This window comes from Adiantum capillus-veneris, chromosome 3 (assembly GCF_014529385.1).
Source record: "Adiantum capillus-veneris isolate H3 chromosome 3, ASM1452938v2, whole genome shotgun sequence".
In the NCBI taxonomy this organism is placed as follows: domain Eukaryota; kingdom Viridiplantae; phylum Streptophyta; class Polypodiopsida; order Polypodiales; family Pteridaceae; genus Adiantum; species Adiantum capillus-veneris.
Genome location: NC_140933.1, coordinates 58,097,902 through 58,112,696, shown reverse-complemented (window position 1 = coordinate 58,112,696; position 14,795 = coordinate 58,097,902). Strand labels below are relative to the sequence as shown.

The window sequence follows — 14,795 nt, the reverse complement described above, 5'->3', positions numbered from 1 at the left end:
ACACTGACTAAACCAAACTCCTTGAGTTCCTAGACCATGTTGTGTCCCATGTGACAACATGTACCAAACATAACCATAGCATGTAGGTCTGTAATTGTTGCAACAAGATTCAAACCCATGATGGTATCTTGACGAACAGGGAAGGGAGAAAATAACAATATTTTCTCAAAATGCTATGATCGTCCATGACCTTTTCACTTGGCTAAAGAGCAAGCTTGATGAAAGCCTTCTAGCGCAAACATCCCGGTTACATAACGCAAACAAGCTTAATTGGAAAGAAAAATAAATCCAAAAAGCATGTACTTTTTACGAGGAGGTGGAAAGTACCTGTACTTACTAGGAAGTCAAGTACAACCCGCAACTTGTGAGCATACCATATCAAAATTTCTTCGACCTGCTAATCACTAACATTAGAGACTAGTGAAGAGAAAAAAAGGGAACTTGTGACCCTGGGTGTTGCCTGGCAATCCAAACCCCTGGGTATATCTTTCCAAACCAACCCCCTTGGTGAAAGGTTGGAAAGAATCTTTTGACTGTCCCTTGGTATATAGTTTTTCTTAAAAAACAAAGTGTGAAGGTGTCCAAAAACGACCATCAACACTTATTGTGTGATTTAGTAATCACATATGTGGTCATACCACAAAACTATGCTCCTATATGCACGCCTAGTGCTATGAAGAAAATCGAACATCCACGTAGGGCGGTACCCCTAGCTCTTAGGAACATTCATGTTGTTTGAAATGCTTGCTGCATCTATTCACCGTGCTATAAACCAGCCTACGCAAGTGTAAGTATATCAAAAACTCAGCTCAATTGTCACACCAAAACATGTAGTGCTTACAAAATACCCATATGTAATGGCAAGACTCTTGCTTGACCATTAACATCGATGAGGAGTCCACTGGGTAGATCTATTCAAGCTAGAGAACAATCACACAAGGAATGCCATTAATTGGGTCTTGAGTGGCACTTTACACCTGGGGATCATTGCCACTAGATTTACATTCTTTTTTGGACTCAGATTAGGCTAGTTGTTTTGACACGCGAGTGTCCACAAGTGGTTTTTGTTTCATGATTGGCAGCTCATACATATCATGGTTGAATAAGAAGCAACCTATTGTGGCCACTTCCAGTTGTGAAGCTAAGTACAAGGCAGTCTTCATAGCTACAATTGAGTGTGTATGGCTCAAATGCCTTATGACTGATTTGGGTGTTGAACAGGACATGCCAACACTATCTACACCGACAGTCAAAGCGCATTGGCAGTTGTGAGGAACCCAGTTTTTTATGCTCGCAGAAAGCACATTGAGGTGCATTATCACTATGTCAGGGAGAGGCTCTCAGCATGAGAGATTAGCTTGGCTTACTCCCCTTTGTAGATTGATCATATCCTCAGGGCATGGCACTTTCGTATACTCTATGTGACAGCTCTTGTTCACCGCATCACTCCCGGGGGGGTTTGTTACCATATACATGTGGTAGTGATGTGTGTGAACACACTTAGGACCGCCAGGGAAATTTTTTCCTCACTAGGAGGTTTTTTTCCCTGTGCATTGTATATACGCCCATCACTCTAGGGCTATCTAATCTTTTCATTACACACTAAGTAATACCCTCTCTGTTGTATGCCTTGAGTTTCCTTCGTCTTCTCCAAGTTGTGTGTTTTCCAATTTTCAAAGAAGCAAATAATAAAGCAAGAAATCAAATTTAAAGCAAAGGATCTTGGATCAAGTGTGATATCTCACTAGCTTGGAATTATTTCATCATCATGAGAAGAATTTGGATGTGAAGGGGATCAATCTTTGTGCCAAGATATAGTAGTGGAGATAAACACAACACAAATCTGAGAGAAACTATATTCTAATGAAAAGTTGTATTATTCAAAAAACTACCTTGGAATGCAATCCAAGAGGCAAGTATTAAAAAGTACTCTCTCTCTCTCTCTCTCTCTCTCTCTCTCTCTCTCTCCATATATGTACACACAAAAGATACGTCAAATATATGTCCACTAAATCGTTAGACCTCTTTGTAGTTTCTTGTGAATATTCTCAACAGCACCAAACAAACATAGAAATATAGCAAGCATAAACAAATATATCGACCCTAATGATATATCAAAAAATGTGACCTCTATACATAAACAAAAAGAGGAATGTGTAATCCAATTAATTGAGGATATATCTATGTTTACTCGGATCATACATTTGTATTATCAAGAATAATAACTTTACAAGCAAACTTGCGAGCGTAAGACTATAAGATGTGGAGTGTGTCCGTTCTTTTAGGTTTAGATGCAACTATTAGTCATTTCAATCCTTTATGATCATTTAGAATATTGACAAAGCAAACTTTGCTTCCTATTGACATAGCCATTAATGTCCTCTTTTTGGTGTGGCTTGAATTAGTTTAATATAATTAGTTTGCTTCCTATTGACATAGTCATTAATATCCTCTTTTTGGTGTGGCTTGAATTAGTTTGCTATAATTAGTTGGGATGTTATAGTAGCCTTGAGACTCAAGGAGATATTTATCTCTTAGAATAGTGCTTTCGTCACCAAGACTTGGCTTGGCCTCACCCTGTGGGAAGGGTAGTTTCTTTGCTTTTTTCAGCCAGGGTAATGTCCTAGCTACGAGTGGAACCACAAAATCCAATACCAACTTGTTCATCCTGAAATTGGGATTTTGTGATTAGGAAGCATACATTTGTTGGAGGTTTCCCGTTGGGGACATTAAGCTTGCCCATCTTGAATTGGCTATGTTCAGAAATGGAAGCTGACGCGTCACTTTCCATGGTTGGAGCCACACATGATCCTTCACTAGGGATATCTGCAAAAGTTCATCATGTGAATTTGGAGGATCACATCAACATGTGAATTTGGAGGACTTGCCACGTGAAATTCAGTCTGTCGATGTGGTTGACATAATATGTTGAGAGACTAGATTCTTCTTACCATTTTTATCAAGTAAAGCAACCCATTGTACTCTTTTTCATTGGAGCACAATTCCAATCTATGTAGATACTGCAGGGTTCAGACAGATGGGCATGAAAAAGCGCAGCATTGTCACATGGTTGCAAGCAATTCAGTAAAAGGTCTTCCACACCCCCCTTCCCCCAGAAATGAAAAACTGTCGCCCCAAAAGCTGACAGACCTGCGCTAGTTAGGACTCAAGCTGCTGCGTTTCCACTCAGGATTCGACACATTCGTTGCAACCAACTGAGCCAAGCTCTCACAATGCTGCTGCCTCTGCGTGTTGTGAACATACCATCAAGGTGGCAAGTGAAGCTTTAAACATTTCCACCGCCTCGTCTGAACCCGCCCTTAGTTTCTAACCTTTCTGGCTTAGTGTGTGGGCTGCTTGCTGGCCCCTTGTGTTTGTTTCATCCATATTTGGGCAGCACTTGAGTAACAGGCTTTGTGAATTGGAAATTTGACCATTTAGAAGCGGATCCCCTCTAGCTTGATTTAAGAATCTCATCATGAATGTCAACGTCTTGCATAATGCCACATGCCTTCAAGATGTAAGCATAGCCTTCAAGACAAAAGTAAAGGTGACTGGATTTGGAGAGATACACTCACTTTGCATCCGCTGAAAACAGCCCAAAGCTTCCTGGTCCTGACCTTGTTCGGCATATCCTGCAATCAGTGCATTCCAAGAATCCACATTCCGGACAGGAAGCTCCTCAAGCACTTTTTGTGCTTTCTGAAGTGCCCCACATTTAGCAAACATGTCGACCAAGGCGTTGCCAAGCATGACATCTTTTTTCAACAGCTCCTGATTAAGAATATCAGTGTGAATTTTTGTGCCCATATCAGCATCTTGCATAGAGCCACATGCCTTCAAGATGGATGCATAGGTGAATGCATCTGGAGAGACACCCTCGCTTTGCATCCGCTGAAAACAGCCTAGAGCTTCCTGGCACTGCTCCTGTTGCGCGTATCCCGCAATCAATGTACTCCAAGAGACAACATTCCGGACAGCTAGCTCCTCAAGCACTTTTTGTGCTTTCTGAAGTGCACCACATTTGGCATACATATCGACCAAGGCATTGCCAAGCACCACATTTTTTTGCAACAGCCCCTGACTAACAATATCATCATGAACTTTTATGCCCATATCAGCATCTTGCGTTGAGCCACATGCCTTCAAGATGCAGACGTACGTGATTGCATCTGGAGAGAGGCCCTCACTTTGCATTTGCTGAAAACAGCCTAGAGCTTTCAGGCCTAGCCCCTGTTGGGCGTATCCTGCGATCAGTGCATTCCACGAGACGACGTCCCGGACACGAAGCTCCTCAAGCACTCTTTGTGCTTTTTGAAGTGTATCACATTTCGCATACATGTCCACCAAGGCATTGCCAAGGAGGACAACTTTTTTCAACAGCCCCTGACTAACAATATCAGCGTGAATTTTCATGCCCATATCAGCATCTTGCATAGAGCCACATACCTTCAAGATACACACGTAGGTGATTGCATCTGGAGAGAGGCCCTCGCTTTGCATCCGCTGATAACAGCCTAGAGTTTCTTGGGACTGCCCCTGTTGTGCGTATCCCGCCATCAATGCATTCCAAGAGTCCACATTCCGGACAGGAAGCTCCTCAAGCACTTTTTGTGCTTTGTGAAGTGCACTACATTTGGCATACATATCGATCAAGGCATTGCCAAGCACCACATTTTTCTGCAACAGCCCTTGACTAACAATAACATCGTGAATTTTTGTGCCCATATCAGCATCTTGCATAGAGCCACATGCCTTCAAGATGCACGCATAGGTGATTGCATCTGGAGAGACGCCCTCGCTTTGCATCCGTTCAAAACAGCTCAGAGCTTCCCGGCCCTGCCCCTGTTTCACATATCCTGCAATCAATGCATTCCAAGAGACGACGTCCCAGACAGACAGCTCCTCAAGCACTTTTCGTGCTTTCTGAAGAGCACCACATTTGGCATACATGTCGACCAAGGCATTGCCAAGCACAACATTGTTTTGCAACAGCCCCAGACTAACAATATCATCATGAAATTTTATGCCCATATCAGCATCTTGCGTAGAGCCACATGCCTTCAAGACGCACGCATAGGTGATTGCATTTGGAGAGAGACCCTCACTTCGCATCTGCTGAAAACAGTACAGAGCTTCCTTGCCCTGCCCCTGTTGGGCATATCCTGCAATCAATGCATTCCACGAGATGACGTCCCGGACACAAAGCTCCTCAAGTAGAGTTTGTGCTTTCTGAAGTAAACCACATTTCGCATACATGTCGACCAAGGCATTGCCAAGCACGACATCATTTTTCAACATTCCCTGACTAACAATATCAGCGTGAATTTTTATGCCCATATCAGCATCTTGCAAAGAGCCACATGCCTTCAAGATGCACGCATAGGTGATTGCATCTGGAGAGAGGCCGTCGCTTTGCATACGCTGAAAACAGCCTAAAGCTTCCTGGCCCTGCTCCTGTTGCGCGTATCCTACAATCAGTGCATTCCAAGAGACAACGTTTCGGATAGGAAGCTCCTCAAGCACCTGTTGTGCTTTCTGAAGTGCACCACATTTTGCATACATATCGACCAAGGCAGTGCCAAGCACCACATTTTTTTGCAACAGCCCCTGACTAACAATATCATCATGAATTTTTGTGCCCATATCAGCATCTTGCATAGATCCACATGCCTTTAAGATGCACGCGTAGGTGATTGCATCCGGAGAGAGGCCCTCGCTTTGCATCCGCTGAAAACAGCCTAGAGCTTTCTGGCCCTGCTCCTGTTGCGCGTATCCCGCAATCAATGCATTCCAAGAGACAACGTTCCGGACAGGAAGCTCATCAAAGACTTGTTGCGCCCTGACAGGTGCACCACACTTAACATACATACTGAGCAACATGTTCCCTAAGTATGCGTTTTTTTCAAGTAACCCACTGTCGCAAATATCAGCATGAATCCTACTGCCTTGGTACAAATCCTTCTTCTTAGCACAGTCCTTAAGTGAGCTCACAAAAGCAAGACTCATTCTCTTCCTCTCCATGTTTGCTTGTGTAGCCTTTATTGCTGCTTTCTTGGTGGTGCTCTGTGAACACAAAACCAGTGGTGCTGAGAAAGAAAACGAATAAATGTGTTCAATTAAGTATGTGTGTGTGTGTGTGTGTGTGTGTGGATTTACCAAAAAAAAAGTGCGTGGTGTACAAAAACAGCGGTTCTTACACACCGTTCCATACAGGCTACCCCCATCGCACCTCTCTTCTGCTATGAGGGTGGGCTCCGGCTGCGACGCTACACGCCTCATATGGCAACTCCAGGTGCGAAGCGTGGGCTGTTTTTCCTCGACGGTGTCCGTGTCCAAGGGTCAAGCTATGATGAAGCTGACTTGCAAGCCGCCATTATTGAGAGGGAGGCCTGCCCATTTCAAAAAAGAAAATGGAAAATTTTAAAAAAAACTAGATTGCCACAGGTCTAGAGAGTTCAATCTTATTAGGGAAATTCATATCTTTCTAATTCAATCTCCCATAATATTCCATGATTTTGAATCAAAATAATGTCAAAAGAAAGCTGATGTGAAACTCTTTAAGGTATAAAATGTCTCCGTCATCAAGGACATACAAACAATAAAAAATTTATGATGGATTTTTTCAAACATTGATAGCTTGGACCACTTGCAAGCTACTAACCAAATATGTGTGCCTTACCAAATGCATGCCAATTGTGGAGAGTCCATAGCACGGAGTTTCTAAGCGAGATGCCGCTCTCCTATTTTTAGCATGGGATCCTCCCAAGGGCGATTCGAATCCTTTGAGATGGAACGAAGCATCTTCCTTTGCTACTACATTGTAGCTCTGTGAAGCGAACCATCTAGATTTCAAACGATTTTCTAAGGTGATGTGTCACTAATGGAGTAACTTGTTTGTCATCTTAAGAAGGTTGGTTCATCCTCATTGAGATCAATTTCTAGTTCCTCTTCATCTTGATACAAGAGTCCAGATCCATAGCATCAAAATTGGGGTAATCTCTCACATCCGAGACCCACTAGTAGTTGCCTAGCTTCTTATCTCTCAGGTAAACTCATTCTATTTAGTGGTCGCCTAAAACAGCCATTTTCAACCTCGTATTTGATGATAATTCCAGAAAACCCTTTGTGACAGCTTGTCATAAGCCAAAGATGTGAGTTCAAAAATGAAGATGTCTACTACCAAATCTACAAGAGGACAAGGAACTCACTCTTTGAGTGTACACCACTTTGGTGCTTCATCAAATTAGGGTCATGGCATACTTGCAAGTCTAGTGTGTTTCTTGGGCTGGCCACCCATGCATTACCATGTATACTACATTGCATTTAGTTCCCCTAGGACTAGGGACTAGTGCCTATTAAGTGCATCTAAAGGAGGGTCCATGGGGGAACCTTCTCATAGGAAGTGACCCTTGGTCACGCCCTATTTTCCTTCCCATACGAGTTCATGGCCACTAGTTGACAGCTTATTTGTGGGTATGGGAGGTTACCCCACTCTTGCCTCGCACTGTGTTGTATCGGGGTGGGTGCATGCCTTAAGGGGGTCACTCTCGTGTTCTATGATTTTCCCATGAGGAATTTCACGCATATTGCTACATTTTTGTGTAGGGCAACATGCCCACTTCACCTCTTTGTTGTGTGCCTTGAGCTGCTTCATTTTCTCCAAGATGTGTGTGTTTCCCTGCAACCCTATTTCCAACCATTGGTATCAGAGCAGGTTGCATCCTCCCAGGCATAGTCACTAGCATCGCTAGCACACGCCTGCTCACTTTCTTCGATTTGGGTGAGCTTTGGTGAGCGTTAGCAAGTTGACAAATTCTTCAGACAAATGTGTTAGCCCTGCTTCATTTCTCCTATTTTCAGGTAGTTCCACACAGGTGAAGACACTCATCGTGGCTGACAACGACATGGATGTGTTCAAGATGTTTGCTACTGAGGATAAATTGGATGGGGACAATTACCTAATGTGGGCTTACTTGATGCAACATGTTCTTGTGTCAAAGGGTGTTTTGAATGTTCTGCAGGGCATTGATGTACTTCCAGATTCCGTGCATATAGGTGTTGTTGAGGATATTGCACGTTTTAGTGGCAAGATTGTTGCTGCTAGAGCGTTTTGCCTACTTTTGAGCAAGCTCATTGCGATGTTAGAGATGTGCACGCTCATGCATTGATTCCATTATTTGTGAAGCTCACTATTACTCCTCGCATTTGCTCAGCTAAATCATCTAAACAAGCTTGGAATAATCTGGCTGATCTTTATGCAAGTCGCAATGAGGCGAAAATTGCATTGTTGCGTAAAGAGTTGGAGTCGAAGATTATGCATGAGAAAGATGACATGGACACTTTCCTTGCTAGTATCAAGGATATTTATGAGCAACTAATTTCTACAGGCGAAGTCATTTTTGACGATTCCCTTATGGAGAATGTTCTTGATGCTTTGTCAGATTCTTACTAGACTTTTGCTAGTACTTGGAGACTTATGACCCAAGGAAATCCTCATGTTGTGAAGTTTGATACATTATGCATATTGATGTTACAAGAGTCACTTTCAAGAAAAAAAAGGTCTAAACAACATGCAGTTGAACAAAGTTGAACATGCTTTTAATGCTACTCAGAGAAATGGTGGTAACAACAATGTAGCCACTTCTCATGGTTCTTCAGTGAGAAGTGGAAAATCGCCTATTCCTAATGCTTTTGCTAGTAGCACTTCATTTAGGAATTATGGTGAAAAGGGAAAAAAGAATATGCGATCCCATTATTGCAAAGCTAATGATCACTTTATCAAGCAGTGTCCTAAATTGAAGCCAAAAGAGACCAAGAAGGAGGTTGGTTCCACTACAAATGTAGCTATTTTAGAATCTTCTATGAAAGGAGATTGTGATGTTGATGTAGATCTAGAGTGGGCATTTAGTGTAGAGTGCACTTATGATCCTTCTGTTCATGATACATGTATGTCAGTTGTTGCAGATTCAAATAGTTGGTACTTTGACAGTGGTGCTACAAAGCACATTTCATCACATCGTGAGTTGTTTACCTCTCTCGAGGCTGCCCCTCATGGGAATACAGTCACTTGTGCCAACAATGCCTCTTATCCGGTCCATGGAGTTGGAAAGATTGTGCTGATTGTTGAAAATGGCAAGTTCTTTCATACTTGTTGATGCACTTTAAGAACCTTTTGTCTGTATCTGCACTTGCTAGACATGGTCTTGTTGTGAAATTTGTGGATGACAAATGTACAGTTCATGATCTCAGTTTTGGTGATGAAATTGTTGCATCTGACACTTTATGGCGTGAGCTGTATAAGCTCGCTTTGTATGACAAGTGTGGGCAGAATTCTGCAAATGTAGTTATAATGAATTCAAAGGCTTTTTCAGATGCAAAACTTTGGCTGCACGTTTTGGGCATCTAAATTTTTCCAATTTACTATGTTTGCAAAAATCTAATGTGGTTGCTTCTTTGCCACCTTTTGAAGCACCTGTGAGATATGTTTGTGAGGGCTATATTTTGAGTAAGATACAGCATTCGAAGTTTCTTGAGGATGGTTCAGTTAGGGCTACATGTAGATTGCAACTTTTACATATTGATATTGGTGGGCCTATACAAACTCCATCCTTGGGCAATTCTCGTGCAATTACCTTTACTTCGTGACTTTCATTGATGATTACTCCAGGCATGCATGGGTGTATCCTCTTAAAGCTTAGTCTGAAGTGTTTATGTGCTTCAAGAAATTTCTAGCTATGGTGGAAAATGTCTCTAGATGTACTATGGCCACCCTCCGTTCAAATCTAGGAGGGGGGGGGGGGGGGGGGGGGGGGGGGGGGTATATGTTTCATGAGTTTCATGCATTTTTGGCTAGTCATGGGATAAAACCCCAATGTACAATGTCGTATATACCTCAACAAAATGGTATTGCACAAAGAAAAAACATGTCTCTTAAAAAAATGGCACGATGTATAGTTAAGGGTCAAGCTTTGTCACATTCGTTTTGGCTCGAGTCTATCATGTGTGCTACTTATGTACTTAAAAGGTGTCCTACAAAAGCTTTTCAGCCTATGACTCCTTATGAAGCATGACATGATAAGAAGCCATCTATTGATCACATGCACGCTTTTTATTGCTTAGCTTATACTTTGGTCACACAAACGTAGCACAAAAAATTGGATGATAAGGCTATTAAATGCATTTTTGTTGGTTATAGTACTGAAAGGAAAGGTTATAGGTTGTACTATCCCCAAGCAAGACGTATCTTGGTTTCACGGGATGTTGTGTTTGTGGAAGATTCTATTCAACCCTTGTTGTCATGTACGAGAGACAGTATTGTAAGCTCACAAGACATTTATGACAGTTTGTTGCCTCTTTTTAGTGGTGGAAACTTGAATGTAGATTCCAGTGAGGCAAATATATAGCCTATGGGTATTTCAAAAAATGCTATGGATCAGCCTATTTCTAATGCGAATGTACACAATGTACTTGATGTGGAAAGGGCTGAGAATGAGGAGGCTAGAGGTATTCCAAAATGGCTGGTGCATACTTTTTGTGACAACAAATTGGATGCACCTTTGTCTAGTTGTACTCGTTCAAGTTCTTGCCATGCACTAGCATCATATTGTTATGCTTTGGCTATTTCTAGCTTATGTGATATAGAGGAACATGTGTCTTTTGATGTAAATAGGATGGTTGCCATGCAACCAAAATATGATGCACTTATAGAAAAGGACACATGGACTTTATGTGATTTTACTCCTCGCAAAAATTCCATTGGTAAAGTGGGTTTACAAGTTGAAAAGTAAGTCGGATGGTGGGATTGATCGCTATAAGGCTCAACTTGTTGCATAAGGTTATGCACAACAAAAAGGCATAGATTATGAAGATATCTTTGCTCCCACTTGTCGTATGACTACTGTGCATTTTCTATGTACATAAGCATCTCATTTTGGATGGGATGTACATCAATAAGACATTGTTATTGCTTTCTTGAATGCTGATATATTTGGGGAAGTTTATGTAGCACAGCCTTGCGGTTTTGTCATAGAAGGACAAGAAGATAAAGTATGCAAATGTAAGAAAGCTTTGTATGGTTTGAAGCAGTCTCCTCATGCTTGGTATGAGAAAGATGACACTCATTTGGTTAAATGAGACTTTCATAACACTCCAACAGAAAGCGCTTTGTATGCAAATCATGAGGGTGATTTATTTCTCATCATTGTTCTCTATGTGGATGATTTGTTGATCATTGGACTGAATGAGACACATATTGCTCAATTTAAGGTTGATTTGAATGCTATTTTCAAGATGAAAGATTTGGGGTCGTTTCATCACTACTTGGGCATACAGTTTAAGCAGTGTGATGGTGGTATTGCCTTGTGCCAAACAAGATACATAGAAACACTGTTATGTAGATTTGGAGTTGAGGAATGCAAACCTATTGTTACTCCCATGGAAACAGGTTTAAAATTGATTCTTCATGATGCTGGTGATCCTTCCAATGTCGCTCTTTATCAAACTTCTTTTGGATGCCTTATTTATGCATACGACACGATGCCTGTTATTCTGTTTGCAGTCTCACATGTCAACAAATTTATGCATAGCCGAGGGTCTAAGATGTCAAGATAATTTTTTGCTTCTTGAACTTTGGATCTTGGGTTGTTTTATCCCAAGGGGGGTCATTTTCGTTATATTTACATGCTTTTTCAGACTCAGATTGGGATGGCTGTTTTGACATGTGAGTGTCCACAATTGGTATTTGTTTCATGCTCGGTAGTTCATGCATATCATAGTTGAGAAAGAAGCAACCTACTGTGGCCACTTCCAATTAGTGAGGATGAGTACAGGGCAGTTGTCGTCACAGCTACAATTGAGTGTGTATGGCTTAGACGCCTTATGGTTGATTTGGGTGTTGGACAGGACATTGCCAACACCATCTACACTGATAGTCAGAGCACATTGGTAGCTGCGAGGAACCCAGTTTTTCATGCTCGCACAAAGTACATTGAGGTGCATTATCACTATGTTAGGGAGAGACTCTCAGTAAGAGAGTCTCTCAGTAGGAAAGAACAACTTGGATTATGTTCTAACACAAGACAACCTTGCAAACTGTTCATAAAGGCATTCCCTCATGAGAAGTTCAAAGCTTTCTGCAAAGCTTTGGGCTTACTCCCCTTTGTGGATTGATCATGCACTCAAGGTATGGCACTTCCCTATACACTATGTGCCAGCTCTTGTTCACCGCATCATTCCCAAGGGGGATTTGTTACCATACATATGTGGTAGTGATGTGTCTGAATACATTTAGGACCTTTGGGGCATATTTTCCCTCACTAGGAGGTTTTTTCCCCATGCATTGTACATATGCCCATCACTCTAGAGATAACTTATCTTTCCATTGTGCACTTAGCAATACAACTCTCTGTTGTGTTCCTTCAGCTTCTTCATCTTCTCCAAGCTGTGTTTTTTTCCCTCCAACCCTATTTTCAACAAGTCCTAGTCGTGAAAACAACAATAAAACAGTCTAGATAGGTCACCCTAGGGTCTAACAACACTCTCATGTGGTCAAAATGTCATAAAACAACCATTTTGGCACTCAAATCTGTAGATATATCTCACATACATATAGTTGCAAACCACAACAAAACTGGAAATGATTATACTTGAATGAAAGAGCAAGGGACAAGGAACACAATGCCCTTCACAGAATCATATTTTGATTACCAGATCATGAGAAAAATTGGTCACAAGTTGCTATAGAGTAGCCGCTCAAAGGTGTACGTACAAAAGCTCTTCAAAAACTTGAGAGAATGTTCTAATGTGTTCAAACTAAGGGTTTTTTGAGCTTTATACCTAGGGATTTCCATATGGCCAAATGTTTAGCTTACAAGGATTTGGGCTCATGAGTCATGACAAAAGAATACATCTCGGAGTATACAATATTCAACTCAAAATCATAGAAACTCTTTTACAAGGTTTTTCGTAAGAATAGAGTAGATTACATCAAAATTATGTACCTTGTACAAGGTGTGGTTGGCTAGGAGGGTGCCCATCATTTACATTGACCAAAAACTCTCTTCCTTCTAGCCGTTGCACATCCTCGTGCAAGTCATTGTTGCTCTTTAGTAGTCAAATTTCCGTTTCTCTAATGTCTTGGTGATCGGTTGAACTTGGCAGCTCGAGAAATTTTGTCGTCCTTGATTGATAGATCTTTGAATGGGTTATTCAACATTCTATTCTGATAAGCTATGTGCCTAGCCTGCAATTCCTTGGTGAGAGGGTCGAAGATGGTTTAATCCATCTCAAAGAACCCTGTCATGAAGGCCTCCTCAAAAGTCTGCATGTAATGAGATGGAAGGAACATCATCCTGGCATACATTCCCATGAGTATGTTCCTTGAGGGGGCTTTGGTTTTTAGCTTCCAGATGATGCCCTTTGTACCTTTGAGGAACATCTATCATATATGTTTTTCCACTTCAATGTCTTCAAATGCTTCTATGCAAGTAATGATCATCTTTGTAATCTTTGTGAGCATTTGGCATGCAAGTTCTAGTGCATCTCTCATCAGAGTGATTATTGCCTTCATTGTGTGTGTATTATATATGCTTCAGTGAGTCTGTTGTTGTTGGCAGGCTTGAAGAGGATTGGGTAGTTCAAAACTAATGGCCTTCTGCTCCTCCATGTGTAGTAGGTTTCTCAAGATCATCACCTTGGGAAGGGGCAGTAGGTCAGGTCGATCTTGAGGTGTTGTGGAGCACTTTTGTGAGTAGTCTCATCCTGGAGCTGTTTCTCAAACCACTTCTTCCTCGATAATGATTGGCTCTCCAAGATGTGGAGCACTTGATCGGCGGTGGTTACTAGCACACCTTCATAGTTTCCCTTGGCATTTGGTTCTAATGTTGGTAGAATCTTGTGTTTCCATAAGAGTGCTTCCTGCTTCATGAGAGGGAGTGCCACCTTTTCATGGCTAAAGTTCTTGACCTCATCTGGTTTGATCATTAAAAGTGCAATTGATTCAAGCACTTTAAGCTCATACTTCATGTATCCTTATGTGATCCCTCTGTAATATCTTCAAGCCAACTCTTGAGCTCATCTCTCGCATTGGTACACTCTTTTTCTTCTTGAATGTTTGGCATCTTGCCTTGGATGATGTGCTTGGAATGTCCATTGGGGTAAGTTTGTGCTTTCAAATTCCACAATGTTGTGTCTGAGTGATGGGCACAACAACTTTGGATTACATAGCACTGAGTTCCAAAGCCTTGGCTTGCAATTCTCTTCAGTGTATCTTTGCTTGGCTTGTGAGGTTAGCTTGTGCTTTGGCCAGTTGGTACTTTAGCTTTTTGATTTCTTGCACTCTTTGTAAGTTTTTTTCCATCAAACCAGCCATGAGGAGCTACCGCTGCAACTTCTCCTATTCTGCCTCGTCTTTCAAGGCCCTCATTTCCTTAGTAGTTATGCTAGGTGCTTGAGATGTTGAGGCTAGTGCGAGCACTTCTTGAAGGGTCAGGAAGGTGGAGAGTGTGTGCGTCACCATGTCATAAGATGTTGTTGTATCTAAACTTCACATTGGCTTCTATCTGTCTCTCCAAATCAAAATGGATACTTGATGCATTTGCTTTTTCTCTCTTTAGATCTTCTTAAAGTTGCTCTTTGTCCGCTTGTAGACTTGTGATCTGGTACTTCAATCTCTCTATTTTTTTGTTAGCCTTGAGAGTTTCTGCTTTGGCATCTTTAGCATCTTGAACTCTTAGCCTCGAGATCACCTTTTGGTATCTAAATTGTAATCTAATCATCTCTAGGTGCTCCTTTAG

The 14,795-nt window shown here is 41.6% G+C and overlaps 1 protein-coding gene across 1 annotated transcript; it reads right to left on the bottom strand.

The window, feature by feature from the left end:
• Positions 1–2,274: 2,274 nt before the first annotated feature.
• On the bottom strand, positions 2,275–6,378 carry LOC147460974 (pentatricopeptide repeat-containing protein At3g09040, mitochondrial-like). Its single transcript, XM_086508636.1, has 2 exons — positions 6,205–6,378; positions 2,275–6,066 (listed from the first exon to the last, which is right to left on the bottom strand). The coding sequence occupies exons 1-2, from the start codon at positions 6,280–6,282 to the stop codon at positions 3,514–3,516; spliced, it is 2,631 nt and encodes an 876-aa protein (XP_086364762.1). The 5' UTR covers positions 6,283–6,378; the 3' UTR covers positions 2,275–3,513.
• Positions 6,379–14,795: the final 8,417 nt, after the last annotated feature.